The following is a 20,760-nucleotide window of genomic DNA, read 5'->3' as shown; positions in this document are numbered from 1 at the left end:
TCATAGCAATAAATTAGTGATATGTACAGGCTAATAAGTGCTCCATTCAATGTATGTAATAATAATAATATTTGAGTTTATATAGCGCTTTTTCACTCCCGAATGGGTGTCTCAAAGCGCTTCAAATTATTACCCCTGGTCACTGGGCCTTAATTCACTCCTTAAACCATCTCAGCTCCCTGGGGAGTATACAGCCTTGTGCAACAAATGCGCTACTCGGCTAAATCAATCACAAGAACCATCTCTGCCCTCACAGGTCCCCATTTACCCCTGGGTCGAGAGAAGCAATAATGGTTAAGTGTCTTGCTCAGGGACACAAGTGTCACGACCGGGATTCGAACCCACACACTGCTGAACAGAATCAGCAGAGCTTGAATTCGGTGCTCTTAACCGCTCGGCCACGACACCCCACAACGACACCCCGTAAATTTTAACCTTAAAAGAACTGATGGCAATTAGCTGTTTTTACTGAGAGGCAATTTTTTGTTTATGAGTTGCCACTTTTGACCAAATAAACAAACAGGTTAATGATATTCTGTTGCCACAAAATTAAAGGCACTAGACACTATTGGTAATTACTCAAAATAATTGTTAGCAAAAGTTACTTGGTAACGAGCAATGGAGAGTTGTTGATAGTACAAAACAATATTTATCCCGCTGAAGTAACGTAGTTTTTGAGAAAGAAGTAAATTTCTCACTTAAATATTATTTAACAACTTCAGGCTTAAATTAGGCTTTTATTATGTTTTGTTTTGGGGGTTTTTCATTGTTCTCCTGCAACTTCGATGACCAATTGAGTCCAAATTTTCACAGATTTATTATTGTATGTATAATGTTGGGATACACCAAGTGCTAATGACTAGTCTTTGAGAACTACCAAAGGTGTCCAGTGCCTTTAAAAGATTAATGCACCATTCTGGCTAATTATGCATCAAATGTTTCAGAACCTGGGGAGGTTCAAGGACTCGAGGGTTCAGTTATTAATGTTATTTGTGTATGCATTCATCCATAACGATTTCATATTTTGAGACACATGTACATCCACAACCAGGTAGCAACTATAATTTGTTACATTAGGTGCGTTCGTTTAGCTTCCCTGGGTCGACTCCGGTGTGTGGCGGTTTTTTTCTTCCCAAGACGAACGTGGGTAATTATCTGCACACGTTCGTCCTGGAAAGAAAAAACATCACACACCAGGGTCGACCCAGGGAAGCTAAACGAACACACCCAATGATACCATACTCTCCAAATAAAACAATTTATAAAAGTTCCTGGAAAAAACAACCTGGGAAAATTTTTATATATTATAAAATGTACAAAATTTAATATAGGACTGTATCACTCATACAAAGTATTGAAATATCAAACCTGTAAAAGATAACATGTGGAATTTGTTTTAAAGTGCATAGTGTTGAGAAAACCCCAAAACAGCATCTGTAACAAATCAATTTGTTCAGATGTTTGTATATTACAAGTCCATATCTGAATCAAGGCACTTTGGCTAGTCTATGTTCGTTGACACAAAGGTCAAAGTTCGAGACATCAAGAGTCTGGTGGATAGAGTTTGACAAGATGACTGAGTTTCGATGGGTAGCTTGTGACTGGACAGCAGTGGTGACCTTTAAGGAAACTGTAGATACATGGGTAGCAGAAAACATATCTGCAATTGAAAACAAAATCATGATGATCAACCGTTTCGTCCAAACTTTGCAAGGTGTCGAGTCCAAGATTTATACCAAAAATCATGTCAGCATTGCCTTATTTATATCACAATATACAACTAAAAACAGGAAACTAACGGAGCAATTTAACATTAATATTTTAGTTGTTTCCAACATTTATTATTTTATAGGTTTTACCTGACTGCAAGCACAGGACCTAAGGGGAGAAGCTGAAAATCCCATGGAGGAAATTTCTAACCAGTTGCCAGATATTCAGTTGTAATCACCCCATAAAGGTAGCAACTTCATCAGTTCCTCATCATTTCAGGGTAAGATCAGGGGCATCTTTCTACTCGCGCAACGTTTATTGCTAAGATTGTGCTCCATTAACACAATCAATCTCACCCAAATGGACTTGCACAGTTGCGCAAAGTTATGTGAAATCGACTGTCTGATCAGTTAACTTTTAAAAGCACTGCAGCTAGATCCCAATTGCATGATATTTTTTTATAGCATCCTGCTCTTATGGCACCCTGTAAGTGCAGAATTCCATGGTGGGCAGCATCATGAAATTAGTCTGAGACAGTTAGGAGTCTCTTAGACTGTATATACTAAGCGCCTTGAGTACTTTGTTACTAGATATGTGTGCTGTATGAGACTTTGATATTATTAGACTCACCCTGATGTTGATAATGCAGTATCGTTCGTTCTGTGCTTGTGACACAGAGGACATAAAGATACATCTTCAGGAACTGCGCTCTTCTCTTTTTGCTCAACCTTTGATCAAACAGAAAAGAAAAAGACAGATTGATGCCTTTCCAACATAAACCTCTTATTCCCCTTGCCAATATTTCGTTTCCAGTTTAAATTTCCTTAAAATTTGCGATGTAAATACAATTTTGAAATGGATAAAGAGGGGTTCTAAGGTCAGTTTTATAACGAACGTTGGCAAATACAACATTGAAAGGGTATCAAATACAATGGCTCCTTATTATGGGTGTGCTCGTTTAGCTTCGCTGGGTTGACCCCAGTGTGTGGCGGTTTTTTTCCCCAGGACAACCGTGGGTAATTATCTGCACACGTTCGTCCTTGAAAAAGAAAACGCCACACACCAGGGTCGACCCAGGGAAGCTAAACGAATGCACCCTATGTGAGTTACAAGACACTTGTAAGATTTTGTCTAACTTCACAAGGACTCACTGTAGCCCTAGTAGAACCCAAGACTGCTTGGAGGAGTCCAACCTTGGCTACATCTATTGGAACACGAGTGCATCACAAAGCTAAACTTGACCACTTGACAAAGCTGATATGGTACAAATAATTTATGTTACCATTCCGGGAAAGTTACTGTGACATCAACTGATACAACCAACAAGTGAAAGGGGTTAATTAATTCCATTTTATGAGAACAAGCAATCATAACAGCAATCCATTACTGAGAAATCCACATTGATTTAATTGAGCATCTCATTTAACCGTTATAAATGATTGCAATTAGACAGGGAACGCATGTCGTCAGTGTTTACTCTCTAGTCTAGTTACTGTATGTACAAGTCATTAGGGGGAATAAACTGACTCAGTAACTAGGTATGTCTGGAGTGTTAATCTATCAACTTCCTCCTATAGTTAATTAGAAGTTCCGCATCGTCAAGTGCTTGTTCTAGTTCTCTTCCTGTTTCTTGAGAAGATGAATCTGTTGACGTCTTTAAACTCATGATTTATGTTTGAATAAGAGGGCGCTAGAATCTGTGATACTCCCGTGCCTGGAACTACATGGAGGCAATTATATGTTCCCCTGGTTTTGATTTTGGTGCCCCTTCAGAAATGTTTTCATTTTAAGGTATTACAAGTGAAAATGGCCTTGCCCTATCAAAGATGAAATTCCACTTAAAGGAACACGCTGTCTTGGATCGGTCGAGTTGGTCTTTGAAAAGCGTTTGTAACCGTTTGTTCAAAATTTGCCTCGAAATCGCGTGGTTTTCCTTTTACTTTGCAAACTAACACGGTCGGCCATTTATGGGAGTCAAAAATTTGACTCCCATAGATGGCCGACCCAGTCGACGAGGTAGAAGGAAAACCACGCAATTTCGAGTGATACCTTTTTATTTAATAACAAACAGTTACAAACGCTCTACAAAGACCAAATCGACCGATCCAAGGCAACGTGTTCCTTTAAAACTCATACACACATTTACTTTACCTTAGGTGGTTTAGGTATTGGTAATGCAGTAACAGCCAGTCTACTCTGATTGTCTTGACTCATGTACCACCACTCCAAGAACTGTAGGAAGAAGATACTGACTGAGAGACCCTGTGAGATGGAGATTGCAGCAATGCCGATGCCTCGCTTGAGATAATGCCACAAACCTGACGACAGACTTTAGAGAGATGGGAGAAAGGTACAGAGACACTTTAATAGATGTTAACTATGTGGGGGTGTAGTGGCCGAGCGGATAAGAGCATCGGACTCAAGTTCTGGTGGTTCATCGGGATGTGGGTTCGAATCCCGGTTGTAACACTTGTGTCTTTGAGCAAGACACTTAGCCATTGCTTCTCTCCACCAAGGGGTAAAATGGGTACCTGTAAGGGCAAAGATGGTTTATTTGAATGATTAGCTTGGAGCGCGGTAACTCGCAGCACCGGCTGTACACTCCCCAGGGAGCTGAGATGGTTTTAGGAATGATTAAATGGCCCAGTGACAAGGGGTAACAATGTTGGAAGCGCTTTGAGAAGCTCTTAGAACTGTGATAAAGTACGTATCAAAATCAATTATTATCGTTATTTAATAAATAAGCATCAGGGATAGAGAATATTATTTAATTTTAAACATACACCGATTGGTGTAAAGCACTGTACTTTCCAGAGTCCTGTGAAGAAAAAAACGACAGGCATCAGGTGGGATTCAAACCCACTGACTTCTGAGACATTGTTAGTGGAACCATGATCTCTACTTCTGTCTTTTCAGATTGCTCTATGTGATCTATGTGAACCGCCAACCTGTGATAGCGGAAAAGTAAACTTCTTTGTTGTTCTAAAACAGTTTTAAAATATCTTTACTGTGTCGTTTGTTAGCTTTTTGTGTTTGTCATTATAATAAATACATGCATACAACTTGCCTCCTTCATTGCTACAAAGGCTTGTAATTAGTTAGTCTTTAAGTACTACTTCAACCTTCCTTGGTAAATACAATGCAATATATAACTTATAATTAATCAAATATTTTCATAGATTGCGAAACGTTTCCACGGTATTCTAACTGACAGCGTGCTCCTTAAGGGTAGAGCAAACACCCCACTGCTGCTTGGCAACGCACTCCCCAGTATCATGGTGGCAGGGTCTGTGAGGTTACCGTTCCAACTGATTTAACCTTGTTAGTATAGTCAAGTAAATTTATATATAGTGGTGTATGCATGGCCCCAATGGAAGTAATTTGAAGTGTCTGGGCATACCCTTGTTGCTTCCCAGGGTTCACTTACAGTGTATTGGGGACTGTCCAAAGTTGTCAACATTTTCCAGGTTCCTGATGATGACTAGAGCAAACTAGTCCGTTGAGACCACCCCAAGAACTGACTCCGTGGTAGTACAGTTAATTACAGTAGTCCCAACCTATTTCTTTACCATCCGCCTAGGTAATATTTAATAAGCAGGACAGTTCTTTTCAAAACTGAGAAGTCTCCCGAACACCCAAACAATCTACTCCGCTGTAGTAGAATTAAGCAAGACAGTTCTCTAAGAACAAACTCTACCTGGCAAGTAGATAGTGTTACCACAAACCAAATACATATTTTCTAGGTTGAAAAGAGAGTTCTACTTTGGTCTCTCCTCATACTCTCTGTATGATTGTAAGTGTTTTAAGCTTTGGACGGCATGAACCTAGACTTAGGATGCTCAGAATAGACTTACCCTGTATTTTGTCCAACAACTGATCCCTGAGAGGCCTGGAATAGTATATCCTCCCTACTCAGGTTTTTTAATCTTACTCCTGTATACACACGATGAAGAAAAGAAATTAACCAAATTGTGAGCTGGTAAGATGTGACCTAGTGCTAAATATCATGGGAAAGGTATATTCAGAGGCATCTCTGAGGGACCTTCAACAATCTTCATCGGCAAGAAAAAAATTTCAGAAAATATTAGTTAACACACAAGCACAAGATGAATGCAGAAAATATAGTGCTGTGTTTCAGCCGAGTTGGGACACAACCGTGCTATAGTTTTCCATATTCCATGGAGGGCATGAAAATTAATTTCTCTAAAAGCAAACTTGACACGTAGCTTAGAGGTGGATTTACAGCAGGGCAATACACAGAGTGTTATATAGTACAAACCACTCTTGTTGCCATGGATCAACCAATCAAAATCAAAGGCTCAAGTTTGCTCGAAGATGATGATAAATAAAATATACTTCATGTGTAAAAAATTAACATGGAATCACCTGCAAGCTTCAAGAACGGAGAATGGCAATCGGACTTATCAAAGAGATATCTCAACTGATAGAAGAACATGGTGCTCTGGAAAGTAAGAACATCAAGAAATCATAATCTTAGTCCATGTCTTGTAGTATGTTGCTGGTTTTTATTGTTATCTGTTTTAAAAGAAGAAGGTACACAAGCCTTGCTTACCCATTCGTCATGATGTTAATATATATTCTTAATGGTGAGCACAACACAGGTAAGATTAGTACAGGGAAGAATGGAGGGGAATAGAAGCAAGGGCAGACCAGCAATGAGATGGACAGATGACATAAAGAGGTGGACTGGATTGGTAGAGACGCCAGTTACCGCCATGGTGAACCACCAGATGGTTGGAGGGCTGTGATGAAGGCCACAGCAGCACAATTCAGTACCTCTGACCGAGAAGAAGAAGATGGGGCATGATTTGTCTTCAAATTACTATGCCACAATTCGAATAAAAGTATGTTTGTTTACATTTCATTTTTCTTAATAAACACCAACAAAAATAAACACCCAGACAAACAAACCTCTAATGTCATATGTAGGAATGGGAAGACTGTCTTGAAGATCCTTCGTAGTCTAAGTTGCTCTACTACTGCACCGGGTCGATCCAAATCTTCATCTCTCCACCTCTCATACAAAGCTTCTAGTTTCAGCTTCAGGTACGGAACAAGTGCCTTCAAATAATAATTGTTGCAATAATGAATTGTAATATTGCACTTTATCTACATACTTATTAAATGCTTAGTTTAAGACATGGTCAGTTTTTGAGTAATGGTACCCATTTATATAGCTGTTAGCACCTTCTGAGGGTTCACATGGTGATGCGACACAATCTGCAGATAACCTTGCCTGAGAAACACGCAGGCAAATCCCTTTACTTGTCTTAAAGTGTACTGGGTGGAACTCAAAGCCACACTCTGTCATTCATGAGCTGTTTTGTTACAGATCAATTTTACAGAGCTATTTTGTCCAGATCTCGCAAGGCATCATAATGAATGCAAGGAGCATGTCACACATGTTATAAGGGCCCTGCCACACAGTGGCAGTGTTGAATGGGGCCTGTCCACCTACCAGGAAGATAATGGATCTCAGATGCTGCCAACTTCTTAGGCCTTGTGGAACATCCGACTGTGCTTTGATGCCTGAAGCCGCAGCACAAACTCGCTTTAAACTGTAGAAGTTCTCTGCAAATGATGCACCTGATAGAAATAAACAGAGACACACACACAAATTGGTATAACAATGTGTACAAAATGTTTTAATTCTTTAAAACACTCAATGGGGGGTATACCCAACCCCTTTAAGAATTCATATAGGAGTTGTAAACGAATTTCTTAGCCTTGTACTAATAGCCACTCTTATCTTGGAGAGATGGCTTCCAGATGGCTTGCAGGGTTGGAAATTGGTCCTAATGAGTCAAAGTGTACACAATGTGTTCTTTAAAACACTCAATGGTAAACAGTCTGCTTGTAAACAAGTTTTGTATACCCAACCCCTTTAAGAATTCATATAGGAGTTGTAAACGAATTTCTTAGCCTTGTACTAATAGCCACTCTTATCTTGGAGAGATGGCTTCCAGATGGCTTGCAGGGTTGGAAATTGTTCCTAATGAGTCAAAGGGTTTTTCCTCTAAGCACAATAAACTTGCCCAACTTGAAATTATTTTGCCTAACTCTGTTCAACACCCTACACCCTAATACAAATCTTACTGGTTGTGCTTAGGAAATGATGTTGCAGAAGTACGTCTACTGATGTGTAGATTTCATCAGCGAACCGGTAGAGGATGGCATACCGAGCTGGATTGTGTTCAGCAAGAATCTGCATCGGAAAGAAGTCATTACGGTTAAATGAGCAAGAGCTAATGAAGAATGTCCTGCAACAACTGAACAAGAAATCCAGATGCAGGACACATGCCTCAAACTACAAGCCCTGTGGTTTTGTTGTGGTGTCCTTTGCAAAAGTTCAATACAAACTCACATTTTCCTCATAGAATTGCCGCTACCAGAGGAAAACCACCATGCTCCTTCAAGAGTGAAGTTCAAGGTCTGAGGACAGACCTGGAACTTGGTCTTTGAGAGAGCAAGGCCATTTTCATTTTGCAGAGGGCACTTCCATTGGAAAACGTAAAGGTTAAAGGTTAATGGGAACTTTTGAAGGGGCTCCAAGGCCAATACCAGGGTAATAAAGGTCATGACCTCAGTGCCCATCATTTAAATCCAGGTTTGCAGGGAATGTTAGGAAATAGAAGTTTCATGTGAGTGTAATGCAAGTAATTTGAAACTCAAGTGAACTTGTTGGAACCTTGTTTAAAACTTGTGAAGGAAGCCTTAGCAATTCATAAGCTGTATGGTAATGAAGTAATTCAATAAAGCCGTCAACAAAAACAATTTCACCTTTACAGTGACAATTTTAAGACTTTGTAACAATATAGAAAAGTCACCTTTATCAAATGCTTCATGGCCGGTCGAAGTGTACTCATCAAACTTTCTTGAGCAAGAACTTCAAAAAATGAAGGTCTGTTTGAGACTGTCGTTGATGTCAAGTGAGCACCAAGTTCCGCCATCTTGTCTGTGTTTTATAACTGAGTTAATAAAAAAGAAAGAGTTCAATCAGAAATAAATAATTAGTTAGTTAGTCTTGACTTATTATGATTAAAGTTCCGGTCCAGGGAAAAAGGAATCCCGTTGCCTCTTCCATTTTTCTAGTGAAGGACCAGTTGTTCAAAATCTTACCAAAGTTTGAACCATATTTTAGCATCAATGGGGGGGGGGGGAGGATTGAAGAAAACTGGATGGGGATGTGGAGCGTCCAGGTTGCTAAAAGCAGTACGCTTTACAGTCAGCTTCGCAACAATGGTAAAAAATTGTTGCAATTTAATCTACAATAAAACTGACTGAGTAAGAAAGGGTGCTACAACCAGATTTGCCGGTTTACATAGCATTTATTATTAAATCTCAGCCGGTTCCAGCAGTATACCCACTAACTTATTTATTTAATTCAAGTTTAAACAAATAAATTGTCAAATTGTCCATCATGATTTATGAACAAGTAGAAGTACTAAGTTCTAGGCCTACCTACCAGCATTAAATTAAATGGCATTATCATTATGATTAGCCGTACGTACTTGTCGTACTCATACAGAATCACAGACAGAATTGCAGATAGTCCAGAGCACATTCTAGCCTATAGTAGAGCACTTCCTACGACTACATTCCTGTTCAGAAAGTTGGTGTAGCTAGTTGTACACACAAGAACTTGAGAAGTGCATGCACTCGGCAGCTGGCTGCAGCCGGCCCACCCAAAATTCACACTTGATTGTAATTTTACAAACCCACAATCGCCCCATCTCCCCTTACCTTTTTCAGTGAAGGAATCAATTCCAAAACGAGTGCCAGCTACCACAGACCATGCATAGATATGTTCTTTGTGTCTTATTTCTTGTTTTATATCTCTAATTTGCAGTTAAATATGATAACTTTACCTGCGAATGAATGTGCTTTCTAGCAGACGACGATGTTGATGTAATAAGAAATAATTCCACTGGTAACCGCAGTCATTATATAGAAAGACTACGGGAATACGTACGGAGAGGTACCAGTTAAAAATCTGCTTCTTCGCGCAATGCATGCTGGGATATGCTGACAGGGCAGCGCCATCTTTCTCTAGCCCGTCGGACTTCCGATTAGTCTGCTAAAAAAATCACACGAAATCGGCGTTTTTACAAATTTTATTGTAAGTATGTATGCAATAATTGATACTCTGATAGTTGTTTTATATGACAAACTTCGTTTGAGTGTTATTCTTGTTTTTCGTAGATTGAAATACGCGTTTTAATGCAAGGGTTTGCCGGTTCTGACTTCCGTAAACAGCCAACATAATTTCAGTGTACCCACCCACTTTTGATTATTTTTTTAATATTATTTTTTGCACACACCCGCTTCCAAACCAAATGAAATGAATAAAAAACACGGTTCCCATTGGAATATCGTTGAATAAATCATTTATTGAACATGATCTGGCTTTAACTTAAAACCGATTTCAAGGTTAGTTATTTTTGTACGTGCACTCGTACGTACTCGCTTGGGTATTATGGTCGGTATGTTACGCGTACGAGACAGTAAACAATACAAACAACTGCGTAGGTTGGTCAAGTCGACCTACATGTAGCTTACGGTGGAATATCACATTCTCGCGGTATTTAGCGCAATAGCTAGCAGTTAGCACTTTTCTTTAATAAAATGAAACATGTCCACCGAACTGTGATGATTGTTTTTGTTTATTTTGGGAAGATTTCTGTATCCTGATACTACCACTTTTTTTTGCTAATCTTTTAATTTTAAACATCTACATGAATGATCTATCTCATATTTTATTACGAGTAAGTTAGAAATAGAATAGATACTCTTGATTTATGATGACCCTTATTTCTCAACAAAATAATAACAAAGTTGTGGCAGGATACAGAAATCTTTCTGCTGATTTTGTTTGTTGAAACTGGATTTGAAATTGGAATTGAACAATTACTTTCAGTTTCAAGTTTCAGTCACATTTTGACAATAAAATACATCATAGTCTGATTATTTCGTTCATACAAAGTCCCTAGTCTTTATGTTTGTAAGTCTAATAATGAGCGTTCGTTAGCCGTGAACTCTGCCCTGGTGCTATTAGTATTGGATTGTACGTGTAGTGATCATGCATGGAGGCGAGTCTCCTAGTCGATGTTGTCATATAGTACTGAGGATTTTTTTCAATGGCCAGCTTATTTTCCCCTTATTCAATTTTGTTTAATTCTCATTATGACAGCTTCTTCCCGGATTTAATTACAAAAGTTCATCATGACGGATTCCAAGTATTTCACAACGACCAAGAAGGGTGAGATCTATGAGTTAAAGGCAGACCTAAACAGCGACAAGAAGGAAAAGAAGAAAGAAGCTGTGAAGAAAGTTATCGCTAGTATGACGGTCGGCAAGGATGTTAGGTGAGAAGAAAAAACACTTCAAAAAGATCCCAGTTTTTGTTGTTAATTAAACACAAAACATTGTTATTTGAAACATTTTTTTGAGAAACTGTTTTTTGTAAGACTATAGTACCTCTGGCCAAAGTCTCTTGTGTTTGAAATAGTTACTTAAGGCAAGTCGTGGCTGAGCGGTCCAGTGCACTGACCTCGAGCTCTGGTGTTTCTGACTAGCAGAGTGTGGGTTTGAGTCCTGGTCTTTACATTCCTCACAGTGGTGTCCTTAAGCAAGATACTAAAACAATTATTGCTTTGTCCTTTGGATAGGACGTAAAGCTGAAGGTCCCGTTTGTATACAATGTAAAATAATCCAGTACACTTATTGTTAAGAGGAAGGGTTTGCCTTGGTGTTTTCTGGTATTTTTGGCTACAGATTGCGCCACAGCCCTCGTAAACTGTTACTTGGTGCTTTGTAAGGAAATGGGTCTTATATCTTGAGCATACGCCTCTCTTAATATTTATGCATGGAGTACATGACAACTCTAACCCAAAACGAGGCCATAGGCGCAGCCACTGCAAGTGGTGGCGGACGTGCGCCTATAGTCTCATTTTGGGTAAGAACTATGACGTCATGCGTAAATATTAAGAGAGGCGTATAGCTGTGCATACCTTGGAGACCAAGTAATTAGTGCTTTCAGGCGCCTTTGGGTGTGATAAAGAATGTAAGAACTGCATACTATTTTTATGATACATTTGTATTATTTCAGCTCCCTCTTTCCTGATGTGGTGAACTGCATGCAAACTGACAACCTGGAGTTGAAGAAACTTGTGTATCTCTACTTGATGAACTACGCCAAGAGCCAGCCTGACATGGCTATTATGGCAGTCAATACATTCGTCAAGGTAAGAATAATGAAATAGCAGAAAAACTTCAGCATCCCTCCTACTGTCCAAGGTGTCAAGGTTTTCAATAATAGATTATTTAGAGTCTGTAGAACTTTAAAATGTATTTTAAAAGGTATTTTTGTCAGGCATTTTTCAGTTTCATACAATTTGTTGGGCTAAAACTACAAAACGGTGTTAAATGTGAAATATAGGGATTTAAAGGCTAACAGAGCAGGTAAGTGGAAATAGATAATAAGCAACAAAAAGGGGAAGGGGCTAGTTTGACCTGAAGGAGGTAGAGAACACAAATAGAATGTTTAGCAGAAAATCATTGACATTCCTCCTCCTGTCTGAGCATCTAAGGTTTTGAATAATAGACGATGTAGAGTCAGTAGATCTTTTATAAGGTAATATTCTGTATATTTAGGTAGCTTCATCTCCACACAAAATCATTTAGAACTACAGAAATTTAGGTTTTGCGAAATGTGAAATATATGGATAAAAAGACTAACTGAAGCTCAACTGTTATTTCTTTTTGTCCCTTTGATTAGGTCTATTTGTGCAAGTCTCAATCTTTTTGGTTAAGTGCTGGTTGATTGTTTGTTGTATTGATTGTTTGTTGTATTGATTGTTTGTAATACTTGCTCATTATCTATTGTGTGTTTTAACTGTTTAACCTTTAGCTCTTTTTAAGGAAATTTTTATGCTGTACATGTTCTAGTGCAGTTCAACCATATCGGTTGTCATTCTGTTCATTTCTTTGTAATGTTTTTATGAAACAAACCAATAAATATAATATAATATATATAATATATAGGACTGCGAGGACACCAACCCACTGATTCGTGCTCTAGCAGTGCGCACCATGGGCTGCATCCGAGTGGATAAGATCACAGCATACCTGTGTGACCCGCTGCGTAAATGCCTGAAGGATGAAGACCCCTACGTGCAGAAAACTGCCGCAGTATGTGTAGCTAAGCTGTATGATATCAACCCACAGCTTGTTGAGGATCAGGGATTTATTGATCAACTGAGGGACCTTTTGACTGCATCAAACCCAATGGTGAGTAGTCACACCTCTTATCGAAAATTATTCCACTCATGTATAATAACAATTATTTCAATTAATTTCAATTCACTTTATTATCCCTGATTATCATTTCGGCCTTCACATCAACTTCACAAAAGTTATGATAATACTAACCGCTCATTACCTGCAAGGTATTGTGGGTTAGGATTAAAGTACGAGACCTACTCCTTTTTACATAGCACCATGTAATGGTTTACAAGATGCTGTGGTGCAATATGCAGCCAATCGAACAAGAAAACATCGGAGCAAACCCCCTCCTCTTTGCGATAAGTGCCCTGGTTAATTACCAATGGATTTGTCCATCCAAAGGACAAAGCAATGGTAAAGTGTCTTGCTTATGGACACAAGTGTCACGACTGGGACTCCAACCCACACACTGCTGATCAGAAACACCAGAGCTTGATGTAACTATTTCCTTTTGTTTTAGGTGGTCGCTAATGCCGTGGCAGCCCTGTCTGAAATCAACGATGCCTCCCCATCTGGCACTACCCTGTTCGACCTGAATTCTCAAACCATTAATAAACTGCTGACTGCATTGAATGAGTGCACAGAGTAAGTTTGGCCCGCACATTCCCTTTTGTTATCATTGACTATATGTACCAAACAATGTAGCCCAAGTTGAGCTTTAGGGTCAAGTTGACCTGGTTTCTTCCACTCTTGTCGACCCCAGCTCATATACCTTCATATAGAAGGATTGCACTTGACGTCAATGACCGCCATCTTTGATGACGAAACAATAAAAAAGTGGTGAATTGTGCTTGCGTATTATGCATTATGCTTGTAGCTGAGAGTCATGCGAAGGGCGTACTTGCATGCTGCACGTACTTGCATGCTGCACAAGATCTCCGCCAATAATAGCCTTTCATGCTGGCACGTTTCATCAATGATGGCAGACAATGCAAGGGGCCTATTTATAAACGTAATTTCATGCACTGGTATACTTGGGGGATCAGGTTGGCACAGTGGATTCTTTCCCTGCCCTTCACCTCTGTCGACACCAGTTCAAATTTCACCTCAGACCAGAGTCTTGCTTGTGGATTGGGTTTTCAGTCCTACCTGATTCTGTTGGTTTTCCTCTATTTTTGGATACTTCAAGCCTACGGAAAAATGCTTTTCTTGATCCCTTGGTGTCATTACCAGGAAGATTTAAGATAAATCAGTTTTTATAAACTCAAAAGGAGACTAAATGGAGTTTGTAACTTTCTTTGTTTAGATGGGGTCAGATCTTCATCTTGGATTCTCTGTCCAACTACACTCCTAAAGATGACCGAGAGGCTCAAAGTATCTGTGAACGAGTCACTCCCAGACTGGCTCATGCTAACGCTGCTGTGGTGCTCTCAGCTGTTAAGGTGCGTGTGGACTAACTCAGGCCTGTATGCTTCGTTTTTGAAAGGGCAAGGGCACCAAGGCATTTTCTTCTTGGTTAAGGGCACCCTATGATGAAATTGCAAATTTGTATTGGAGCATTTTAAGGGCACCAAGGCAATGACCAGGGGACACGGAGGCAATCGCCTTCGTTGCCTCCGTGAAGTATCTGGCCTGCTAACTAAAGTTCCTATTGAAGGGCACTGCTGTGAAGGACATTTCTATTTTAAAAAGGAACCAAGGCAATGCGCATGGAGGCAATTCCCCCATTGCCTTAGTCATGTTAGTCCAAGAATATCAGGCTTGGTATCTTATTTAACCCAAACTGTACATTGTTAAAAGGAGGGTATACCTTTTGTAATTACTCCAAGAATGAATAACCATACAAACTGACTTGTTAAGAAGCTCTGCAGCTGTTGATAATGTATAAGATTTTTAATAAACTATTCCCTTCTATTAAAGGAATGTTGTATTGGAGAGAGTGATTCAACAACATTTCGATATGAGGAGTTTTTCGGCATGAAAAATTTCTTCTTATAGTTTTCCTCCAGCGTCTACAACTGAACATTTCTTCTAGTTTCCTATTCATTCATCCTGTTGTTGACGCTAAATGTGCTGTTGTTTGTGTTATAAACAATTAGTTACTTGTAAGCCAGTAGCTATTATTATTATTTTAGCATTGAATCATAAACTACCGTATTGTTACCTCAATAGGTCCTGATGAAGTTCATGGAGATGATGCCAGTTGATGGGGAGTACCTGACCACCCTAACCAGGAAGCTAGCTCCCCCTCTTGTTACCCTACTCTCTGCTGAGCCTGAAGTGCAGTATGTAGCCCTCAGAAACATCAATCTGATTGTACAGAAGAGGTTAGTGTCTTTCAGAAACTAGTCTTGCTAGTCTGTAGATTTCAGAATTCTACTTCAGACTACTTAAGTTTTGAAAAGAACTTGCCACCTGGGCCTGGTAGGAAATCGGCCAGGGCCACTATTTAGAAATTCGGACAGGGCCACTATTTTCGCTTGGTGTATCAAGGGGACTTCCATTGTTAACTTCACTGACGCAGAGCAAATTCCTAATATGTCTCAACATTTCGACTAGCTTTCTCTAGTAATCGTTGGGAGACTGAAGAGTGTGAGACATGTTGGTCTATTTAGGATTCAGAGGTTTTAGGGTAGAGTCAGTAACTGCTCTGTTTAGTTCTCTGAAAGGAGAACTGTGGTTGGAGGGTGCAAAGCGAATATACACCAATACTTCAATATGCAATGCCTCAAAACTCACACACCTCTTCATGTTTTTGTTTTTGTCTTCATTTTGTTTCTTGTTCATCCAAACAGGGCAGAGATCCTGAAGCATGAAATGAAAGTGTTCTTCGTCAAGTACAACGATCCCATCTATGTTAAGCTTGAGAAGCTGGACATCATGATCCGTCTGGCTTCCCAGGCTAACATCGCCCAGGTCCTGGCTGAGCTCAAGGAGTATGCTACAGAGGTTGACGTTGACTTTGTCCGCAAGTCAGTACGAGCTATCGGACGTTGTGCCATCAAAGTTGAGGTGAGTTAGAGCACACTTTGTATTAAGCTTGGGCGATATTGATTTATTTTATTCACGATATATCGCCGACAATATATCGCGATATTCGATATAATCGCGATTAATTAAGTTTGACATCATCAGTCTTCAAACTCCCAGTGAAAAGCATAAGAGAGGTGTTCTAATGACCTATTCTTCTGGTTTTACTCCAAACCTATGGGGTGCACGATGTCTCAGCTAGCAAATACATCGCGGTATCGCGATACTTAATCGATATCGCGATACTTAATCGATATCGCGATATATCGATATTTTGATTAAACCAAATCGATCCGATATCGAAATCGTTTCCAAATTAGTATCGCGATATTCGATAATATCGTGATATTGCCCAAGTTTACTGTGCACCCTTCTACACACAGTACCACATACTTTTTAGGCTAGCATTGGGTACATGGGTTTCATGAGTTTATATGGCTGGTATCATGTGAAAAACTTGTGACTTATATTATTTGTATTTACCCTTACACTGATGTGTGTAAGCATTGTATACGCGGTACTTTCCCGAGTTCAGTGAAAGTTCTGTACTTGTGTACAGCGGACTCACAGTATCCTGTGGTGTTTTGAAACAGTTTGGCTGGAGAGTGCAATGATAGAATTGTATATTCCACAATTGTTATATTAAATAAAATGCGAAAGATTTAAGTAGTTGTTTGTACTTATTGGGATGTGGGAGACGGTTGTTGAGGAAGTGTTTAAGGCGGTTGTTTCTCGAACTTCCGTAATGTTGCGTCTGTGCAACAACTTTGTATCTCGATTGTACAACAACGTCATGTCTTTCACAAAAATATTTCACGCAATATCATTGTATCTCAGTGCCTACTGCTTTTGTGTGAACATCTGGGTTATTTTAAGCGAGGTACAACCTTTTAACACTCTCAAACTTACGTAATGTAAATTCTGATTAAGGAAATACGTGGTTGTTGTGCACTTACGCAACGATAACTTGTTTTTTCTACTGCAGCAATCTGCTGAGCGGTGTGTGAGCACTCTCCTTGACCTCATCCAGACAAAGGTCAATTATGTGGTCCAGGAAGCCATTGTTGTGATCAAGGACATCTTCCGCAAGTACCCCAATAAATATGAGAGTATTATCGCAACATTGTGTGAGAACCTGGACACTTTAGATGAACCTGAGGCTCGGTAAGACGGATATGCCATTTGTAACTTGACAAGAAGTGTTTGACCTATGGAGATATGGAATAAATTGTCTTAGATGGTTAGTTTCTGTACATGTTATTCAATCAAGCATTAAGCCTATTTAGAAACTTTTGGGTTTGTTTAGTTTTTTTTTTAATTAGAAGATTGAAACTTCAAAACAGGCCTTCAACTTCAGTCTTGAAGGGGAACAACAGTTTTCCTCTGGTAAGGTGCACTTCTATAAAAGAAAATGTAAAGTCCTGAAAACCTTGCAAAAACACAGGGCTTCACTGCATTGCAGTGGGTTCCACGGGTTAAGTAGAGGCCTGTCAAAATGTGTGCATTGGTTCCTAAAAAGAATCTTGGGGATAAAAAGCTATTTGGTTTTCAGGGTGTAGTCTTTCAAACAATTAAACCTGTGCTGTTGGAATTTCTAGAGCTTCCATGATTTGGATTATCGGAGAATACGCTGAGCGAATTGACAACGCTGATGAGCTCCTGGAGAGTTTCCTGGAAGGGTTCCATGATGAGAACACACAGGTGCAGCTTCAGCTCTTGACTGCCATTGTTAAGCTGTTCCTCAAACGTCCAACAGATACTCAGGAGTTGGTACAACAGGTGTTGAGTCTTGCGACACAGGTGGGTGCAAAAGGGGGATTTCAAGGTCTTCTTAGAATGTGATAGTACGTGGGGAAACAAACTGATGTAATTCACGAACCTTTGAGCAAAAGTGGGTGCAGCAGTGGGATTATAGTTTCATCTTTAAGTAGGATTAATGTTTGGTTTGACTTTAATTTAGGCAAAATTTTGTAAAAAAAAATGGAATTAAATTTCAAAGCATTCGTGTTCAGTATGTTTGTTCCATATACAAAAGTATCTGCAAAAGCAGGGTTCTGATTTAATATTTCCATTTAACATGGTGACATATATGTGACATCAAAATTTATTTGTTGTGTAGCTTAGAAAATTCTATACTTAAACATGTAAAGATGATTAATTATCTATCTATTTGTTTACAGGACAGCGACAACCCTGATCTCCGAGACCGTGGCTACATCTACTGGCGCCTTCTCTCAACAGACCCAGCGGCTGCTAAGGATGTCGTCCTCGCCAACAAACCTCTTATCTCAGAGGAGACAGATCTCATTGAGCCAACCTTGCTGGATGAACTCATATGTTACATTGGTAGCCTGGCCTCTGTCTACCACAAACCACCGAGTGCATTCGTGGAGGGTCGCAATGCAACAAGAAGAGTTCTACCAACACGAACACCAGGGTAAGTCTCACCAGGGTCTTCCTCTTTCAATTCTCGTACAATGTTGTTATATCAAGCAGTTACTGACAGAAACAAGTGCTTTTTTCAAATCAAGAAGTTACCTTTTTTTGTAGGTACCAGAAAGAAAACATTCTCCTATATCTTTGTACTGACTTGCCTGCACGTAGTAATTGGTCTAAGTAATTTGGGTTGGTATTTTTAAATTAAGAAGTGTCGAGTCTGGCACAGGCTGGTGGATTTTGACTAGCCCTCACGAAGAAAGCACCTTGGTCCTTCCCAAACTTTATTTTGTTCACAAGTTCATTTGGTCGTTGTTACCAATACAAATGCACTTTGAATGGAGCAGATTTAATCAACCCTTTCAACACAAACTCTGAAAGTTGGTCCAATTTAATTGCACCAAGAAACTGCTAGGTTTTTTTTTTTTTTTTTTTTTGGGGGGGGGTGAGATTTCCACAGTATATCAAGTTGTTTGACTGTTTGAAATAAATAAATTTGCCGTTTTGACCTTAGGTCTGGTTCCACATCCCCTGAGAGTGAGACTGCTGCAGCAATGCCAGCCACGCCAGCCACCACAATCATTCCGGAGGCCCAGCCTATCCACCAAAGTGATCTCATTGGGGATCTACTTGGTATGGACTTGGGTCCCCCTGCTCCTACACCTCCTATGTCTGCCATGACAGCACAACCCATGATGGGTGGTGGTAGCCTGGACTTAATCGGAGGAGGTCTAGATAGCCTGGTAAGTTTCTCTATCAAAAGCCTGTCCTGTCCTTTTCTTCTGTATAGAAGGTCACAGGAACAAATGTTTTGTTTAAAAAGGAAACATGAAGAACTCCATTTTGTCAAGAATAAGTTGTCAAGTATAGGGTGTTGTGGACAAGCAGTTTAGATAAGTTAGTGCACAAACTTCTTGAGTTGAGGTTTGCATATGTTGTAAGTGTATTTGTTTTGAAAAATGTTATTAGATAATGCGCTAAATACTTTTGTTTTTATAAATAAATAAATATTATTCAATTTGACATAAATTTCCAGAGTTGAGGTTGCTTATGTTGTAAGTGTACTTTGTTTTTTGTGCAACAGATCGGAGGTCCAGCCATGGGTCAACCAGTACCACAACAACAACCAATGATGGGTGGTGGTGGTAGCATGGGCACAATGGGTGCCCTAGGAGATATCTTCAGTCTGGCTGCGGGACCTGGTCTGGTACCAGGCATGTACGTCGAACCAAAAACAGTAAGTGGTTTTCCGTGATTTCGTTGTCAAAACTTGTTGCTTTTATTTGTCAAAAAAAAAAATATTTTGAATAAAAACCCACAAGGGAAACTCAACAGGTAGATTTGAAATAATTTTTGGGTTGACCAAAGAAACAGTTTTGAACCAACGACCTTCGGATCAACGTGCCCACACTGTATCAACTGAGCGCTCAACCACCTGAGTTATCTAAAATCGCTGTGCTAATCATTTTTGTTTTGCTCAATCCCAAATCAAATAAATATTTTGTATTTTCTGAAGCAGCAAATTGTACAATACACAAGTTTGACATACCATGTAATTATCTTCATTCAGGAATGGCTTGCAGCCTCTAAAGGCAAGGGTCTAGAGATCAAGGGGACGTTCAGTCGCCGGCAAGGTCAACTCTGCATGGACATGACATTAACCAATAAAGCCATGCAACAGATGAGTCAGTTTGCAATACAGCTCAATAAGAACAGGTGAGAAATAGTTAATATTACTGCATTAAAGTGCAACAGCGTTGTATCTTGATGTTGTGATGTTGTGATGTTGTGATGTTGTGATGTTGTGATTGTATTGATCTCGCACAAGAGATACTTTGCAAAAACTTTTAGTCTTGACTTTGTATTTTCATCGTCACTAGAACAAGAGAACAAGCAAACACATTGTCACAATTTTGTAACGGCATAGAACCTTATTTATTTTCTTTATCTACCCAGGGTGAGCCAAATCAGTATAAAAAAAAATTGATTTCCATCATTAAAACAATACTAACTTTGCACAAGAGGCATCAAGCAAATGTGTTGTATCTCAATTAGGTAATAGCTTTGAATCTGAGGAGACAAGGCGATTTAAAGCAATCGCACAACCTCGGGAAACAGTATTGTCCAAGGGCCCACACTTCGTGTATCACATTTTTTTATATTTTAAAGACTTAACCTGTGAAAAGTTAGGCTCAATCGGTCAACTGAGTCGGGAGAAAATAATGCGAAAACCCACCCTTGTTTCGCCATGTCATGACATGTGTTTAAAATAAATCAGTTATTCTCGATATCGAGAATTGATAATTGTTTTAATGTTTTCTCAAAATGTAAAGCATTTCA

General features: G+C 39.4%; 2 protein-coding genes across 4 annotated transcripts in view; one reads left to right on the top strand and one right to left on the bottom strand.

Moving 5' to 3' along the window:
* The window catches only part of LOC117290170 (AP-1 complex subunit beta-1-like), a 38,369-nt gene that overhangs the window by 10,134 nt on the left and 7,475 nt on the right, over nt 1–20,760 (top strand). For 2 of the 3 annotated variants that reach the window (XM_033771429.1, XM_033771426.1), the window contains exons 1-14: nt 9,750–9,850; nt 10,922–11,096; nt 11,840–11,975; nt 12,775–13,020; nt 13,475–13,599; nt 14,261–14,396; nt 15,127–15,281; nt 15,750–15,966; nt 16,970–17,148; nt 17,583–17,784; nt 18,165–18,421; nt 18,935–19,163; nt 19,505–19,657; nt 19,991–20,136. In XM_033771429.1, coding sequence (XP_033627320.1) covers nt 10,954–11,096; nt 11,840–11,975; nt 12,775–13,020; nt 13,475–13,599; nt 14,261–14,396; nt 15,127–15,281; nt 15,750–15,966; nt 16,970–17,148; nt 17,583–17,784; nt 18,165–18,421; nt 18,935–19,163; nt 19,505–19,657; nt 19,991–20,136 — 2,324 coding nt within the window. In that variant the 5' untranslated portion in view covers nt 9,750–9,850; nt 10,922–10,953. Of the gene's footprint in view, nt 1–9,749; nt 9,851–10,921; nt 11,097–11,839; nt 11,976–12,774; nt 13,021–13,474; nt 13,600–14,260; nt 14,397–15,126; nt 15,282–15,749; nt 15,967–16,969; nt 17,149–17,582; nt 17,785–18,164; nt 18,422–18,934; nt 19,164–19,504; nt 19,658–19,990; nt 20,137–20,760 lie in introns of those variants that run through there. The other variant, XM_033771427.1, reaches the window with a different exon arrangement.
* On the bottom strand, nt 1,215–9,666 carry LOC117290171 (peroxisome assembly protein 12-like). The gene is made up of 10 exons (XM_033771430.1): nt 9,475–9,666; nt 8,559–8,699; nt 7,828–7,936; nt 7,190–7,317; nt 6,643–6,792; nt 6,097–6,172; nt 5,565–5,643; nt 3,862–4,039; nt 2,341–2,438; nt 1,215–1,660 (listed from the first exon to the last, which is right to left on the bottom strand). The coding sequence occupies exons 2-10, from the start codon at nt 8,679–8,681 to the stop codon at nt 1,543–1,545; spliced, it is 1,059 nt and encodes a 352-aa protein (XP_033627321.1). The 5' UTR covers nt 8,682–8,699; nt 9,475–9,666; the 3' UTR covers nt 1,215–1,542.

This window comes from Asterias rubens, chromosome 5, assembly GCF_902459465.1.
Source record: "Asterias rubens chromosome 5, eAstRub1.3, whole genome shotgun sequence".
NCBI classification, from domain to species: Eukaryota; Metazoa; Echinodermata; class Asteroidea; order Forcipulatida; family Asteriidae; genus Asterias; species Asterias rubens.
The sequence above is the reverse complement of the archived record's forward strand: the minus strand, read 5'-3'. Positions and strand labels throughout refer to the sequence as shown.

Bases quoted from the DNA above. Each gene is read 5' to 3' on its own strand.
- LOC117290171 (XM_033771430.1), bottom strand. From the start codon at position 8,681: ATGGCGGAACTTGGTGCTCACTTGACATCAACGACAGTCTCAAACAGA. The intron at 5,644-6,096 runs GTGATTCCATGT...GTGTGTATACAG, and splicing joins TCCGTTCTTGAAGCTTGCAG to GAGTAAGATTAAAAAACCTG. The intron at 1,661-2,340 runs GTGAGTCTAATA...TTTCAATTGCAG, and splicing joins ACTGCATTATCAACATCAGG to ATATGTTTTCTGCTACCCAT.